We start from the raw sequence: 18649 nt of genomic DNA on the forward strand, positions 1-18649 counted from the left end.
CAGTCTTCACCCCGACCCTCTGCCTCCACCACCCTCTTCATAGAGCCTACCAACACTCCACCCACCCATCCATTCACCCTCCCTCCGCCCACCCACCCCCTCCATGGCCCTGTCCCATCTCCACACATCACCCAACTGGGAGAGGCAGCAGCAGCAGCAGCAGCGGGGGCTTGCTGCAGCAAATCCCCTTAATGCCAGCGGGATTACATTTCAAATGCTATAATGTCGCAAAGCTAGTGCCAACTGGGTTGTTTTGTCAGATCTATGATAATAGTTTTGTAAATTAACAAAAAAAAGAGGGGCTTAATGTTGTTGTTTTTTAAATGCTGGAACTTAACACATTAACAGGACTGAATTGATGGTCACACTCATGGACCCGTAGTTGGTCTAAACTTCAGTAAGGAATAGTCTATACACTGGCAATACATGTCTTATACATGCACCAGTTGTAAGATACCGTAATTTCCCAACTATTAGCCGCAGCTTATACATTGATTTCGCAAAATATGAGGCTAATACACAGGGGGCAATTAATATGGTATTAAGATGGCTTTGTTTCTTTTAACTTGTATAAAACACAATGTGGCTAATACACAGAAAATTATTACTGTAGTCAATGAACCATGGTACCTGGAATAACGAGGTTGGCCACATTGAAATCTGCAGGGGAAAACTCAAAACGAGGTCTAAAGACTATACGTCATTACGGGAAAGCATCAAGGCGTTCCACCTCTATGTCTCTTTCTGTCTGCCTGTGATTTTGATGCCTTCTTCTGTACACATAGAAAATGTGGATGCTCTAGTCACCTGAACCCCAAAATAAATGTGTCAGTAGCACTAGAGCACCCCGTCTCCCAACAACACGCTTCTGTGCCCCAGAAATGAAATGAACAGGAAACAACGCAGTGGAGGAGGGGGAAAGGAGAGCGTATGTGACAGAGTAAAGCATAGCAGTACTGGATACTAGGTTTCATCTGCAATGGCCATTACACAGAAGCATAGCTTGAGACCTGTCCCACTAGACTAGAGTATATGTACATGAGCATGCATACAAAGACACACACACACACACACACATTTTTTGCTGGGCACCTGCTAGTCTCATTTCTGTGCAGATCCCACGACATTTGTTCACTGTCTTGATCTCTTTCCAAGAGTCGTGTGTGTTGTGTGCATTGCCAGAGCGGCGAGGCTAAGGCCTTCTGGCAGATGCAGACTTCAGAGGTGGAGACCCTCCCGTGTTTATGACAATCCATCATCACTCATGAGGGGGCGTCTGCTGTGTGCATTAGGGACAGTGCAACCCGCTTGTAATCGTGTGTGTGTGTGTGTGTGTGTGTGTGAGACAGAGAGAAAGAGAAAGAGAAAGAGAAGGAGAAAGAGCGAGAGAGAAAGTGTGTGTGTGAATGTGTGTGCGTGTGTGTGTGTAAGTCAAATGACACACAACGATCTCTCAGCACAATCCCTGTCCTGATGAGCATCTAGTCTTTACGGACCCTGTCCTCCATATGGACGGCCTTGAAACCTGAGGCATATGTTTACCTCACACATCCACACCTCTTATGGTTGAACCCGCAGCTTTTGACAGGCACGCTTTGTCAAACCCAAGTCTGCTGAAGTTAATGTGTTTTACTCTATTTAGGACTAGATGATGAAAGCCTGGCCACATCTCTAGCAGCTGTGCACACAGACTGTGATCTGACCTCCAGAGTGGGGGGTGAAACAAACAGTGTTGATGTTTGTCTACCTCAACTGCCCTCAGGCTTATACGGTTGGAAAAATCAAGAGAAGACCACAACAGATGCAATTTACTGTGCAAGTAGACTCTCAACGGTTATTAATTATTTACTTGCGCCTTTATTTCATTACGCTGCATTTATGTTCTTACCAGAAAATTATCTTGTTAGCTTCAACCTTATTCCATTCATATAGCCTACCACTAAGGTTACAGAAACAAGCTCCACATAACTACAGAAAGTATATCATTACAGAAGATAAAGACCTAATTTAATGCGAACCCTAAAAGAATGCAGGCTAATTTACTAGGCTAAAGTTGGTAATTGTAGTATTAGTCCAGTATTAGGGTCTCGAGGTTCCCGCTGTCACCGTTGGGGGTGTCAGGAGGGGTCCTGAGATGTCATTAGCGAGATGGAGTCAAAGCAGCTGGTTGAGAGGGGTTTTCTGGATTTGGAAGGGTGACAAGGGCAGGCTTCCCCTCCAACCCCATCCCTAAACACCTCCCCTCCCCCAGCCCACCTGCCCCCCTTCCCTGAACCCCCTCAAAAGCTAGGCCTAATAAAATTACCCCTCAACGTCCTCAATAACCTCAACATTAATGAGCTCAGGCTAACTGCTTCAGCAATTTACTCTCGCATAGCAAATCTGCTGCAAATCTCATTCAAAAGGCAGGGCTAGGCCTTTTCAGCCGCAGATTGCTCCTCCTGGGACAAAGACAAATCTGCTATAAGGGGGAGCTTGTGCACCGGGTGTCGGTTACTACCCACAAATTGAGCACAACCGCTGCGCCCCCCCCCCCTGCTACAACTCTAACGAGATGGGCTGCTAGACAGGCTAATCTATGAGGGGGGTCCTAAAAGCTGCCTGGATACATTAGACAACCCTCTCCGAGGAGGGGGAGGCTGGGGCAAAGTTCACACATAAATTACAGTGTGCCACATGGAGAGCTGTCCGAGGAGATTTTGTGATTCATTTCCGACCAATTTAAGATCGAGTCCCATGTGTTGGATGGAGACAGACACATTTGCCAGGACGTGATTAGCATTGACATGAGCTTGGATGGTGACCAGACTGAAGAGACTGCTGGCAGCAAGCTGGCCACCAATTTCTTTAAAAGCTTTTAAACTATTGGCTTTTCCTTTCCATCTGTAGTGCCTGTTCTCTCCCAATGAAGATATACCAACACAAACACACTTGGCAAAGGAAATCCATAAACAGCTGCAAAATCAGGCCTCAACATCTCAATGATTCTGCAACCATCGCCTATGGTGTACATGGCGGTGCCCCTTGATGGGAATCTGAGGCATCCGTTCTGCATGGCTGGCATTACCTCCTTGTGTATTCCCGGGCACCTCTGTGGATATTCCTGGCCCTGTAAGTCATGCAGTCATACGTAAGTCATCACCTCATGACACCATCTATCCTCAGTCGTAACAACCGGATACCTTGCTGTCACTCAGGGGCCTGGGCCAAGCTAAGGATGAGACCAGAAGGATGTCCCACAGCGTGAACTGTGGCGAATAAGACATTCTGAACAGAAGCCTCCTCTGAACTCAGGGCAGGAATGAGGGCTGGCTCACTAATGAAGTCAAAATGGGCGTTCCTGACACTCTTGTGGTTCAAGTGCTAGAGGGAAACATTAGTCATAGGTTGGCCAAATGAAAGGATAAACCTACATCTGTAACCTTTCAGCGTATCCATGAAAGTTGTTTGCCGGTCAGTAATTGTACCTAATAATTCTGAGGCCACGTCCAAAAGATTGGACACACCTGAGGAGGAAGTCAAAATGGGAATGTAATGTGAAATAGCTTCACAAGTCGAGATCACAGGCGAATCTCGCCTCCTTTATTGTCCCATCCGATGGTCTTCACACTTGCACGGCCACGCAGACCTCCTTTCATGTTTGCGAGCTTTACGGCGTGTGAGCAAGGGGCTGCGGAACACTCCGGAACACCCGGCGGAGAGCGGAGGAAGCCCAGAGGTAATTACGCTGGAGAGTGCCTGCTGCCATAGCCAAGTATAATTAGTGACGAGGGTCAGGCCGGTGGCCTGGTTCAAAAGAAGAGGAATTTCCTGAGCCTTCTTCTAGGTCAGCAGCCGCCAGCTAATTTGGAAACGAGGCAAGGTAGAGAAAAGGGAGATTCTATATGGTCCTTCGTGACCGCAAGATTTCAAGGAGTCTTAATACTGAGACGCTGACAACCAGACCACCCCACGGCCAGTGCAGTTTTAAGTCTTCTTCAAGGTCAGTTTGGTTAGACAAAACCTCTATCCTTGGACATTTATCGGGTTTTGTGAAACACCAGCCTCTCTTGAGAGTGGGGGTGCTGGACAGGAGGGGGGTATCTGACACCCACCCCCTGGGTAAACGATTCCATCTGAGGGCAGGAGGGCTAAAAGCCACTGCCAGAAGATGATGGCTCACAGATGGATGCTCATTTGTCAATGTCATGACCTTTGATCAAGGCAGACCCTTTAGCAGCAACCCAGTTCACCACTGGCCTATTTACACAAGTTTCCAAGCCAATATCCCAGATTACTTCACGTTCTATCTGCCAGATTTTCTGGCTGGTGAGAGAGAAAAAAAATACATCTAATCTGGAATGTAAATATTTAATCTGTGCCTGGCTCTCAAAAAACAGACCGCTCCAAACTTGACCGGGATTGGAAAGGACTACAAGCCATCCAGCAGACCCTCGCCAGACTTTGAGAAATTACAGTTGACTGCACAAACCAATGGCAACCCCCTCCGATGCGTGTACCGCAGTCAGCGCAACGCTGGCTAGGATGACCTATATTTCCATCCCACATTCATGTCTGGCATGCCAGGCGATGGAGTCAGTAGACCTTATTCCAGTTTGGCTGACGCTTGTGACATGCACGTAGGGTCAATAGGTCGGCGGCCGAGGCTCCAAAATTGTCAGAGCTGGTGAGCAAGGCAGTGACCTGAATGTGGCACCATCCCCTGGGCGACGTCGCTCAATGCCACGTTCTACTGAATGAGGACGAGGCCAACGGATAATTAAATTGCTCACTTTTAGGAGGGACACTGTCTAGTTCAGTCTGAACTAATGTGAAAAAAAAATGTATCTGGGTGCAGTGCTAAAGCGAGGACAAGGCATGATGAAAGTGGTATAAAAGCTGGAAGAAACTGAGAGTGACGGCGACAGATGCAGAGAGAGATCTTTCAGTCGGAAGTCATTGTGTTACAACTGTTCTCTCAGTGCTAGGTGAATTTGTTCAAAGAATCTAAATCACACCTGCTGGTGGTGTATGCAAGAGAATGTGAAAGAATGTGTGTGTGTGTGTTAGAATGGCCGAGCAAAAGAAAGAATTACACAGAAACAGAGAAAGGGAAAAGATGGAATGATGGAAAGAACCATTGTTAACTGCCGGCCTTGATATAGTCATTATGCGGCCAGTCTCAAAATAGGTTCTCCCCATTCGAGCGGATGGAAGTCGCTTCTACATAGAAACCGCCTCTGGAGAAAAAAACTTGCCGCATAAATATCATGCTTGTGAACAAAAACAGAGATTAGAACAAAGGAGCTTACTCCGTAAGATCATGGTCAAAAAACACACACATTCAAACAATAGATTTGCAAGGCACAATTTAAACATCCTTCACGCAAGGCCACCTCCGTTTTTCATATAAGTGGATTTCTCTGTGTGTGGTGCTGTCCCTAATACATTTACTGTTAATAAGGGGAAAGCAATTCTACAGAGAAAGAGCAAGTTCCCTCTCTGTCCCCACTTTCTCCCATTCATCCCTGTTACAGAAGACCACAGTAGGGTGTGCGGCTGGATCTTATTCTCCTTCAGATTTGCACCACATTGGTCTTCAGCTCCTTCCGTGTTAGTCAGCCTGCCAGCCAGAGGAGTCCTCATCTCCGCAGACCAAGTGGTGAAAGTGGGGGGTGGTTCTAGTCATTATCTCACTCTCTTTCGCCAATAAGGGCCATCAAATGTGGCGCTTCCTACGCACTGATTACAGGCACTTCCACGGCGGGATCTGCCCTACTTCCCAGGCTGTTGGCAACTCTGTGTGCTTGACGGGCACTAGGAACTCAGAGGGATCTGAGACCCTGTAAAGACGATCCTGGGAAGCCTTCAATTTACCCCATTCCAGAAACTCTCAAAATCTGCTGACAAAATCACAGAAATAATTGTTTGGCAATTCCTACAAAGGTTTTTTTTTTTTTATTTCAGATCTAGGCTGAACAGCCTAGATCATCACTGACAATGGACAGCTGGGAGAAAAAAACCCTCCATTGTGAAAATAGAGAGCGCGGTGTGCCATGTGAAACAGAAAAGCTGCAAGCATGACCTTATTTCTGAGTAGGGGGGAGGGGGTGGGCAGCAAGGCTTTGGCTGCTGCAGTTGCAGGCGGCTCCAGTGCACTGATGCTAATGAGATCAATTGAACCCACGCGCCACTACAATCAATGGGAGCATGCCACGAGCCGTGTGCTGATCTCTGAGCCAGAATCAGCCGTCACAAAGCGGAACACCCAGGGTATTTGTGTACGACTGATCCAGGAGGATCATCTTTTGTGTGTGTTAAGCTAGTTTTTGAACCCAGATATGGACACCGAGAGGCTTGAGCCAAGCCATTTAGAGCACAACCAGGCATCACTCTACTAGGCTATCAGTCAGCACAGACAAGGCAAGCCAATAATACGTCTCCAGACAAACTGTAAGGGGGAGTATCTGGGTGAGGGTGAGGCAGGGGTGAGGAGTGCAGACTGGATGCTGCGGTCTGCCATGTCAGACAAAAGGGGTTGGGGCAGTGATGGAGCTACGGCTGAGTTTGTGGAGGTCGAGTTGAAGAAACAGGGTTTGATTTTGCTCTTGCCTCCGGCTCCAATTAGGTCCACATGACTACTCATGCTGCAATTACCCCTGAACGTTCCCAGGGTAACAACGGCTCCTTTGGGAGGTGCACCGAGTACCACGTTGCGCCTGCAGTCACTAGACGTAGAGAAAATCCCACTTCCTGCTTCCATTAATCAACATCTCTTCAACAATGCTGCTCAAGACGGGCTTGAACCTCTGCTTAGTGCATACATTCAAGTGCCGTTCAAAAGACTGCTTTTAACAACAACAACAGAAAAAGACTGGAAATGTTAAGCTATTCCTTGTGTTTGCTTAAATGAAGCCTAACAATGGCAGACCTGTAGTCCTAGTGGACATAACCACTACACAGTCCTCTCTCTTAAAGACTACCCCTCGTGTCCACGGTCTTTTGTCTCTGCAGCCTCCAGGGCAACGTTCACCAGGAACAGCTGGTCCCTGTTATAGTTACAGTTCTGTAGCAGCCTTGTCCAGGGAAGCTGCATCCCCAAAACTAGCTCTCAAAGATAGATAGTGTGTAAGAGAGGGAGAGAGTGTTGCTGAATGGTTGGAAGCCAGATGCCCAATTCCAAGGCTATGTTCCTGAACACACTTGCACAACATGCAATTAAGAGATGAGTTATAACTAAGACTGTGTTGGATGAGCAGTGAGAATTTAGACTGCACCCAGGCTAAGCAGTGCAAAATGGATTATAAGGAAACGCACCACAGTTTGCCAACACGTCACGAAGGATGGAACATATTTCAATGCTGAAAGTGATGAGAGTAAAGCCAATTAAAGCATATAGTAGAGTTAGAGTGGATGTTTTTGTTTTAAAGTAAAATCCATGTGTAAAGAAACCAGTCAACTGATTTGAATCATACGGGTGCACTTTTCGTTTCACATCCGTGATGTGGGAAGTAGTCCTTAACAGATTTAAGTACACTAAAGTGTAGCCACAAATATGAGATGGATTCTTGTCTTTCTTTTTTTTTTTTTTTTTTTTTTTTAAGTTTTTTGTTTCAGTTCTCCAAGTATTCCAGTAAGGCACTTGCCAAAATTACATTGCTTTGGCTTGTCTTAAAGTTACTTGGAAAACACCCTTTTCCGGAGCTCAGTACACTCTTATAGCAAAGTTTCGACAGTGCAGTGCTTTTGCAATCAAGGTTGCACAAAGTGTAGCCTACAGATTTGAGTTTCTTCAACTAGGGGCCCTTGAGTACATCACAATCTCTTGTGAAATGCTTATGTAAATGTGTGTAAATGATTCGGTAGGAGTGGATGAACGACAAGAGTGCCCAATTTACCAGAAAGGTAAATTCAATGTCTCAGCAATTCAATGTCTGTGCAGCATTATCCAATCTGGTTGTACTTCAGACTAATAATTAGGCCTAAATTCACAAGTTGTTCTTGGCTTACTTTTGCTTAGCCTAGAAAAGGTTAAGCTAATTAGCACTTTACAGCCTCAACAATCCAAAACTAATTGGAATAGATACTTTTTAAGAACAAACAGTTACAAATTAAGCATTCTAAATCCTGCACAATTCCAAGAGACTGTTCTGTGATATTTTCAGCTTCACTCATCTTTAACTAGTCCCAGTGTGATGTTGTGCTCGGCAGCAGAACACAAAGCATGCAGCACTAACTCTAAAATTGGTCAGCAAAACAGCACCCCTGCAGCGAGTGCAGGAAGCAATCTATATTTGCCTCGCATGGCTAATTTGGATACGGTCTCCTCTGACACCCAGTCAGCTCTCACTTTGTTTAATTCTGTAGTTCCCGCTCTTCTCCTCCCAACTGTGTCCACGTTCATATGGACACACAACAAAGTTGTCAAGCAGAAACACAGAACCAACCCTTATTGGAGAATGGAGACAAACCAATTAGGAACTAGGCTAATGGGGCCAAACCTTCAGTAGGAGCCAATTAAAAGTACCTTAAACAATAATAAGTAACTAATAGCCCTAGTCAATGGGTATATCCAGTCATTTAAGGACAAGGGACTTACTTAGTGATCGGACTCCAGCGTCATTTTAAAGTGTTTATGACATAACAGCTCCTTACCTTCCACACTGTCAGAACAAGACGTGCCAATTCCGGTGTCGCCACTATCCGAGGCTGTGCTGTGGCGTCTCCCGCGGTTACTGCTGCCAGTGGTGACCGAGCCGGTCTGCCATGCCGACTCACAGCCAGGTACCCAGCCAGGTGAGGATGTGTTGGAGCCTACAAGAACAGACCAAAGACGTGTCAAAAGATAACCAGGCAATAACAACACATCCAGGTGTTGAGGCCTACAAGAACAGACCAAAGACGTGTCAAAAAGATAACCAGGCAATAACACAACACATCCAGGTGTTGAGGCCTACAAGAACAGACAAAAGATGTGTAAAAAGATGCTAATTCTAGCACTTAGCACCTGATTAGAACTGACACTGCATGGAAGTAGCACTCACTGCTGCACTAACTTGTTCTTATCACACTCTATCTTGATTGTTTCCCTTGTTGGTTGTCACTTTGGTCAGTCTAATGTAATGTAATGCAATGTAAAGATAACCACACAATGACACAGATCAACAGATCAATACCCATGGTTTGCATCATGAATTTGTGGAACAAATCATCAATACAGCAAAAGGACACTAAAGGTAAACACAAACTATAACACATTTCTAAGTCTACAACCACCACCTGAGAGTTTGAAAGTTTGTGTATTTAGAAATTGCACAACGGGGCACACCCACAGCTCGAGGAACAGTCACTTACACACTTTCAACCCAATCTGTAATTATATTACTGGGACAGTAAAACTCAGAGGACCATTTCAAATGTATAAACAAGAAACTGTTTAACACTTTAACTTTCCACCTCTACAACAAACACAACAATTGTCCAGACTGACCCATTCTGGCCACTTGCAATGTATTAAGTAGAGACAAGTCACTCTGAATTGTGAGTTAGTTCGGCCCAGCTTGATAAGAGGATCACATCTAATGAAACAACAGCAATTTGATGAGACCTCCATCAAAAGCAGCTTAGCTTAACTAGCATATGTCTTAGCTAAAGCTTGCCAGACAAGAGGTGCACATAATCACACCAATACCTCAACACACATGCATGTAGCCCAGTCATGCTTTTTCCATTTCCATGTATTCATTTAGCAGACGCTTTTATCCAAAGCGACTTACATTATGTTACAAGGGCCATCGTCCCCAGAGCAACTCTGGGTTAAGTGCCTCGTTCAAGGGCACAAGGGTGGAAGCTGGGTATTGAACCAGACACTTAATCTATGTCAGGCAAAAAACACTGCAACACAAGTCTGTATCCATGTCACCTAAGGACACCTTAAAATATTTGCTTGCAACATTAGCTCACCATCAGTGAATGGTAAACGAAAGCGGTTTACATAACCTTCACCATCTCATTCTCAACACCTTAAGACTGTCTTAGCCAAAGAGTGTGCACTTCACTTTCACCTCTGTTACCTCACGGTTAACCTATGGGTGCTAAAATCATGCCAGCAAAGGTAGCCAAATACCTGCTTACCCAGGTGAGGGCTATGTTTATGTTAACCTGACCTCCGTCTTCACCAAATGGGCAGTCTAGCGCAGGCCTTTTCACCCTCTGTTGTCCTCCATTATCTGGCCGTAATCTATTTTAAGTGTCTAATCCGTTCAGGGCTTGGTCATTAAGGCCGTCCTAGTTAGTCACTGGGATAGCACATGGTGGGTGGATGCGCTTTCCAGACTTTAGAATATGGTTTCAGTGCAGGATCCTACAATACATATTATTCTAATGTAGTGCCTGGTGACCCCTGTTTTTTGGGATCATGCATTTGTTGTGATTTCAGCGCAGAACTCAAGGGTTTAAACATGGCGATCCCGATGAAGGATCTTTAAGGTTGAGTTCTAAATATCATCAATACAGACCTCAGAATTTCTAATGTGCAGCTTGCAGATCATGGGACTCTGCAGACTGAGGTAACCCTGGGCCTTGGGGATGCCATGATCCAGACCACTTCTTCAGAGCCCAGACTATTAGCCTACATAGCATGCACTGCCACGGCAGAACTAGGCCATCAAATCACACAGCAGCCTCTGTTGCTATCCACCACTATGAGCTGAAACGTCCAATCCACTGTATAATCAGTGGCCGACGCTGTCATTTAGAGGAAAAGGAGAATGAGGGAGAGAGAGGCAAGTATTAATTATTTTAAACATAGATTAGTGACAGCACATGAACCCCCAACTTAATTACTATAATTAACTTTCAGGATCTATTTTACATTCAGAAGAAATAAACCTTCAAACTAATTGTCATACAGACTAGTCACACGTCTGCCGGCTATTCAAATGTAGCCTAGTAAAAGCAGTTATGCAATGCGAGATAAATTATTAAAAGACTTTGGCACAGACACTTCTCAGCGCCCCCGGGGTGACGCTGCAGTACTTTCTACCAAGAGTTTTGGGGACCAACAATTTGGGCATGGCACCGCAGAATACGCGACCAATAACGTTATAATACAGTAACATCAGATGTGTGAATGTGAGAATCTGAGTAAGGTTGCTTACATCTATTTCTTCCTCTCCCATGGAGGTTGACCACCAGACACAGGGGACAGAACAGCACAGCACGTTTTTTTAAAAGCTGTGTCAACAGTGGCATGTGTCCACATCCTCTAATTAGCACTGAGGTGCGATAGGACATCGACTGGACAGACAGATGGATGTTCAGTCTTTTTGTCAGACAGAAATGGGTGACCCAACGTGACAAGCAGGCCTGCACATCGGCGACAGACCATTACTTGCCGTTGTCATGGCAGATCTGCCAAAGAAGGGTTCTTGATCATCTGCCCAGAATTCTAAAACCCTACATTCTTCCTCAAAAAAACACCCGCGTAATTTAGGTCCGATCAGACCAAGACAGTGATAATAGGAAACTAACGGTTCGTTCAAAGCTGTCACTCCTATATTAAGTATGTCCATTTGGCGAGTTTCAAGTTCTTTATGCTGACAAGCACGTCAAAGCTGCCGGGGGTAGTGCGAGCTGAGGACCCGCTGCCATGGGGGTATTTAAACCACTGGTGCTAACCATAGGCAAAGATATTATTAGCATTCAAGGTTTTTCAAACGTAACGTACAGTTGCGTCTGTGGCTAGCAAACGTTAGACACCAAACTAGTCAAGCTAGTTATGTTGGTCTGTATTTTAAAGGGGGTTCGCTTAACATTTATGAAAAGATAGCTAACATAACGTTTAACATTTATGAAAAGATAGCTAACATAACGTCAGCTAGCTCCCCAAATATGCTAGAATAACCAACGTTAGTGAATCATTGACATATTACGTGGCTAGCAAGCTATTACAATTAGCAATGAGCATCAGACTGAGTTTACCCGAGCTATTCCACATCAGTGGAACATCAAGAAGACGGTTCTTTGTGCTTGTGGCTAGCGCTGTGAACAAACGACAAACCTAGTAATATCTTACCTGTTTTAAAGGCATCATATCCATCTTCGAAATCGTTTCTCGCCCACATTGTTACAGAAGTTCGTCTGCGACAATGTAACCGTTCGAGGCTTAATTCCGAAAAGCAAATACAACAAAACGTGAGCCCACCGAGATGGGGGAATCGCTAAGTGCGGCCCATACTTACATACTGTGAGCTGACATTCTGGCTACGATTTCAGATAATAAAGAAACAGAAACCTACACAGCTTCCCGATTTAACAACATGAAACGTTATATCCTAAACGGGATCCATGAGTCGGGAATCTGGGAAAGGTTCAGCAAGAAATACTAGCGTCTCGCTGGCAACTGCAATGCTTGGCTCGTAAGGATGTGATCTCACTGAATGCGTGTGCTGTAGGCTCCGCTTGGAGAAAGGCTCAATCAGAGCTTGTCTCCTCCTACTCAATCCGATGCTTCGGTTCGCGGCTGTCGCAGCAAGTAGCAAGCAAAAGCGCGCCACCGAAACACTGTGCCAGAGTCGCGAGCGTCCAAACAGAACAGCTATTCATGTTAGGTTCACCCATCATGTTCTGTGTAAAGTATCTTACTAAGGCAATTAGATATGTTGGCTATTAGTGGCTTGTTTCTTTGTGTTTGTGCATGCACCGGTTTGCGAAAACGTTATCTCTTCGAGTCCTAAAGCAGTTTTTGTGTTGTTCCTTTTTGGGGGCAAAGGGGGAACTGCCAAAAAAAAAAAAAAAATTCACATGTCACCATTGTGACCTGGTAAGCAATCTTTCAGCACTATTTCATTAATCAGAAACTTTATCTAGTGTGTCAATTTTTCTTTCAGTTAACATTTTCAAATGTTTATTTAAATAGGCTAGCCTTCATATTAAAAACGAGGAAGGACAAAGATGCAGGCATATTCTGCCCTTTTAAATAAATTGTAGCCTATTTTATATGAAAACGGCTCTAAAGGAAAAAGAACTAGCATAAGCAGAGAAATGTGTCCCTACAGGAGAAACCACATCTTTGCTCAGTAAAATCAGCAGAACTATTTAAGGTAGCATGTGAAACCAACCTCATCTCAGCACCTGTTCTCTGGTTAGCAGTGTCCTGGAAGACACACAATTAGCTTGAGGCAAGAATGCACTGAGGCTATAAACACATTGCCCTGACCTCCTCATTTCAGTGGAGACAAACATGCCCAAATATGTTGTGCTAATATGATAGTCCAAAGTGTCATAGTCAAATAACGTAGAACAATTTGACTATTTCATGGTTAATGCAACTTAGAATTTCTGTGAAATGTAGGACTTTTTCAGAATAGCCCATTTGTATTGCTTAACAAATGAGTCATGGTGATCTCAACCATTAGCAAGCACAATTTCAAAACTTTGGTACCCTGGTAGGCCTACCCTTCGTAGGCTATCAGGGAAGTTCCTCTTTCGTGTGCAACTTCTCTCACACAACACTCTGAATAATATGTCTGGACTGCGTGAGATAGTCTATTAAAAGTAAATAAATTAACAAAACTTAACATTGTGAACTGTTTTTGAGTCAAACAATTGTCTACATCTAAAGTATCAATGAAGTGAATTTCACAGCTGCTCTGAAGGTGACATGTTAGGTTTGTTTATACTACAAACTTTACACAGTACATATCATGCATTTGGTGGATGTTGTTTGTTCACTTATTTTCAATAAAGGAGAAGGTCATACTGATGTGGAAGCAGGTCAATACAAACACCTTGGAGAGGAATTAAATCAACAAAAGAGGCAGTTAACTACTACCTCCACAAGCAATATGCAATTTCATAGGCATAGCAGCAACAAAATATGATTTTTTCAGATACAAACACAGACATTCAGTTAAACAAAACACAAGACAGAAAGCAGTGACCCCATGAAAGCCAGAAAGTGTCAACTAAGTGTCAGAAAAAAAAACAAAAAACAGCTGTCATTCCACACTCTTTCATTGCCCCATTCAGTTCCACCACAAGGGACAACCAGCAAGATACAGTACGTCCACCAGTTACAAATCCCCAAAGCCAAGGCTAGGGCACACATCTACAGGCCGACCAGACTTGGCTGTTTCCAGCTTCAATGAACCGCATTCAGTCCCTGAAAACTAGCCTCCATAATTAGTTGTGTACAGTATTATCCGAGTTCAATTACCCAGAAGATCTAAATTAATTGCGTAAGGCTCCTGGTATGTGTCCACATTCAGAGGCAATTATGTCACTGTAAACTGAATCAAGCTGCCTAATGGAGTCTAAACATGCAACAGTGTTGATCTCACATATGTGAGATGTTCTTACAATGGTTCAGTGCTATGATTCTATGCAAGCATTTTCTATTATCGGCTTGCGTTATTCCCCCGAGGTCTGCAGTATTGGCCAATGAAAAAAAACTTCATACCAGAGATATTACCACGCCGGTACAGAGAAGAGTTCAGGCCAATAACACCTCATAGAAAATAGCATAAGCGTCTGGATGGGATCCAGATCTCTCTTGGTCCATTAAACTGACACACGGCTACAGAAATTGAGAAGATTAAAAGGACATGAGGGTTCAGAAAGAGGTTGGACCAGACCTTGTTTTTACATTTCTTGAGTATTTAAGAAGGCAGAATTTAGCACATAAATATTTGGGCAATTGAGTATACTTTATACAAACTCAAAAGCGAAGACTACAGTATTTTTAATGGAAGGTTCACCACTGTGTGTACAGTATGTGCAAGACATACATGTACTGTATTTAAACAGTATTTCGCTTTGGACAAAGGTGTCTGCCAAATAGCAACCATAACCAAACAAACGTTCACAGACCCAAGTTTAAGGTAAAAATGTATTTTAAAAAGCAGTTCCCAAGCTGATGAATTATATAACTGCAACTATACATTATTAATGACATATGACATAACTGTTCCCTGCCTATGGTTTGACAAAGAGGAGGTGCACTAACAGCTGAATGTGAAAACTAGAGGTCGGCTGAAGGCCTCCCTGCCAGCCACTGCCCTCCTGCTCTCCTCTCCCCCCTAACTGTTGTGCAACTTGTTTTAAACTCTTCTCAGAGGTGATGGACACACACCATTCAAGAGATGTTCAGGCATGAGCTTGTCCAGGGGGAGCACCTGTATTTTTTTTTATGTGTGTGTGTGTGTGTGTGTGTGTGCGCACGCACACGTGTGTGTGTGTGGAGACAAAGCAGACACGCTTCAGCTGCAAGAAGACGCCTGGCTCTGCATGACACTGCTGCTTGTCTCCACGACAACAGTAGAGCTCAGAGGAGCTGAGGCAAGCCCACTCTCTCCCTGAAGCCCAGAAGAGAGAGAGACAAAGGGGGGTTAAAGAGAGAGAGAGAGAGAGAGAGAGAATGAACAAGACTGGGAGGGAGGGAGAGGGAGAGAGAGACTACATTTCAGTGGAGAACAAGGACCACTTCTCATTCTCCTAACAATCCTCAGCTTGTTACAGGCCCACAAATATTAGATTAAACACAGTACTTTCAGCTTTCAGAAAGGGAAATTTGTAAGTGAACAGAGAAACAAAATGGACAGAACTCGCTCGTAATATGTAAAAAAGCACTATAACTGAAAAACAACGACAAAATAAGCCCCAGACGTGAACAGTATCGCTTCAGTGAGAAACAGAACATCCAGCCGAGCTAACACCGCTACATCTCTGAGAGGCGGTCTGCACTGTTAGCCCAGGCTGCTCATTTTTGTGGAGTAACATCATGCGTATGTTCTGCTGGAACAGAGTTAAGTTTGGACTCCTGCCCCCATTTGGTGACTCCTGATCAGCATCGGTCGCTACACAACACAAACAAAACATTTCCTGTGAGCAGCGCAGCGGGCTCTCAGTGGGATGGCGGTGTGGTGTGCTGCTGAACAACCCATCTTGTACCTTCCTTTTTTTGTTCTATGTCAAACCAGCAGGGCATGACATAGAACATGGCGACGCGTTGGCTGAATTTCCACATCGTCGTAGTGAAAAATGAAACCAGGGGGACGTTAATGCAACAGAACGTGGCGTCAGGAATCAGTGTTTTCATGTGTTATCAGTTCCAGGCAGGCTACTCCCTACCCCCCATTTCCTGTCTCGAGGTCAGGAAACTAGTGGCCTAGACGTAGCTCAACACACACTCACACACAGAACCTGCATTGTGTGTCTCATGGTATACACATACCCAAGCTTAGGCCCAATAGCAGGTATAGAGTTACATCCTGACACAGAGAGAGAAATATCGATCTCACGGCACCGATATAGACTTCCGCCAAGCAAACCACTCAAGGCAGCAAGGTAAGGGCTTCCTGAGACTGCTTGGAGCATTTGAGTGGAAAAAATAGAAGCATTTGCTCCCCCACTGGGAGGCTTCCAGTAAAAGTCAGGCCTCATTTCAACCTCTTCCACCTGCTTTTGACACTGTACCAGATCAGTAGTCTACAAGTGAGATTTAAGCCAAGGATAAGCAAGACAAATAATAGATATTCTTTAGTGATCAAACCAATCACGGTGCTGATGATGCCAAGGCTATCATTTGAATTTCCATTGGGTATAAATGCAGGTAAAAGCATTTCTTAAGCTTTTAAATAAAATGTTCCACTGAATTAAGTATTTTCAGAAACATGGCATCACAAGCAAAATCACACTATTCAACCATGAAAGCAAGAGCAAATGTATTCCAACATGCTCATCAACTGAACGTCCACCTGACAAAGCTGGACAGCAACGAAGCATTTCATGCCCAACAAGAAAAACTACACATACAGACATAGACATCAGACTTACTTTCAGCTTTCCTCATGAGCACTTCAACACACAATGCAGAAGCAGTGGTGAGGAAGTGCTGTGGCAAGCAGAACGTTAGTAGTGAAACGCAACACCGGAACTAGGAACTTGCTCAGCCAATGGCCTGCGCTTGCAAACACCAGCTCAGGCTCATTTTGAAATGTGCCGGGTGAGAAGCCGCGTAGGTAAGCCCGCGCAATTTCACTTTGTCACGTCTACCACGTTTACTTATGACGTGAGACATTCTATGTGACCTCTCAGAGGGAGAAACTTCAAAGACCCAGGATCAACTGCAGTCAAGCAGAACCTATTAAAAATCATTGTGTGTGTGTGTGTGTGTGTGTGTGAGGGGGGGGGGGGGGTCTCCTGGAGACAGACAACCTGTTTGTCATTAGGTTTGGGCCTGGGGCTTGCTCCGGCCATTGTTAAAGATGCTACCCTGCCCTGGTGTTCCGATACCCCCAGGACAGGCACTTAAGGATCAATACAACCAGACGGGCAGCCTGGTCTCCTTTATGAAGTGTCTGTGGAGCTAGGTCAACCACATGTTACCACTTGACCGCTTTATAAGGCCTTCTCTACATCAGCCCATGGTATAGCTTTTCATGCCCACTATAAGGCCCATCATCAGCCCATGCCATCATATGCCTTTTTGTGCCTAGAACTAGTACTTCCACTAAACTAGCAGAAAAAGTCTACTTTTTGGATTGTCATTGTCGAGCCACTGTTACTTAATTAGCACAGCAGTAAGCAGTTTCTCAATCACTGTGACAGTAGTTGGTTGGCTCTGATAAAACAAAAGGGTGAAATAGATGTACTTGATTCCCTCTTGGTTTAGTGTCTGCTGCATGCTTATTAGAGAGACAGAAGAAAAGTCAGTGTGATTCAGAGCTCCGGGCAACATTTTTTGTCTCTAAGATCTTGCAAGGTACAAGTAAAAAAAAGAAAAAGAAAAAAAAATCAGCTGAGCTTTTCCACCCACTGTTGCTCTAAGTAATTTTGGCCTTATTTTTCTTCAGGAAGGGAAGACACTGGAAAGAGAAACAAAATGTTGAACTGTTATGTATGTTGCAGCTCGTCATGCAAGTGAGCCCAACCTCACGCCTGGCAGCAGTCCTGTTATCCGTCACATTTGTCAAGTCTTTCCCCCCAGCGTTTTCTTGAGACGAGCTGCAAAACAAAACAGGCCTTCCTGAACCTCTTTCGCCAAGTGATTACGCAACCTTGTTGTGATCGACTGTGCAGGGCAGTACGTACAGTACGAGAGGTTTCAACACCTCTGAACACCTGGAGAAGCCTGAGCATGGATTCCTGCTCCCAACACACACACACACACACACACACACACACATCCCCTCTCCTCTGAGCAGGAAAAATCCAAATAATCAGGAAACGCCCTGCAATAATTGACTAAGTTATGACTAAATATAGTCTAAGAAAACAAAGAGAACAAATGACTGCATTCTCCTCAGAATTTCTCAAGTTCAGTTTGCCTGGACTTACCTCATGAGTACTGGATCACAAGCTGCAGCTTCCAAGAACAAGCCCAGGGCGGGATGCCAGACAAACAAAGCAGAGCTGTGAAGCCAAGCTGGTAAAAGCACGGAGGAGAAGGGGGTATCTGCAGCAGCACTTGGGGAGAGCAAGAGACCATGTCTAACCCACGTGCCCAAACATATGCTTCTGACATGAGCCAACTCGGCTCTCAAAAGTTTCGAAGCTGTCAAAACAATCTGCTGAGGAACTGGTGGTTTGGAGCTGTTATACACCCCCACCTCCTGAATAAGCAGTTTGTTCCCTTTACAGCTGTGAGAAACGTTGCATTCACCTTCGC

At 44.7% G+C, this 18649-nt stretch overlaps 1 protein-coding gene across 2 annotated transcripts in view; it reads right to left on the reverse strand.

Annotated features, from left to right (window-relative positions):
• Positions 1-16841, reverse strand: part of cep85l (centrosomal protein 85, like) — a 72158-nt gene extending 55317 nt beyond the window's left edge. The window contains exons 1-2 of one of the 2 annotated variants that reach the window (XM_062550194.1): positions 16816-16841; positions 8635-8793 (exon numbers count right to left, since the gene is read on the reverse strand). In XM_062550194.1, coding sequence (XP_062406178.1) covers positions 8635-8793; positions 16816-16831 — 175 coding nt within the window. In that variant the 5' untranslated portion in view covers positions 16832-16841. Of the gene's footprint in view, positions 1-8634; positions 8794-12055; positions 12556-16815 lie in introns of those variants that run through there. The other variant, XM_062550193.1, reaches the window with a different exon arrangement.
• Positions 16842-18649: the final 1808 nt, after the last annotated feature.

The sequence above is a fragment of the Sardina pilchardus genome, chromosome 12, assembly GCF_963854185.1.
Source record: "Sardina pilchardus chromosome 12, fSarPil1.1, whole genome shotgun sequence".
NCBI lineage: Eukaryota > Metazoa > Chordata > Actinopteri > Clupeiformes > Clupeidae > Sardina > Sardina pilchardus.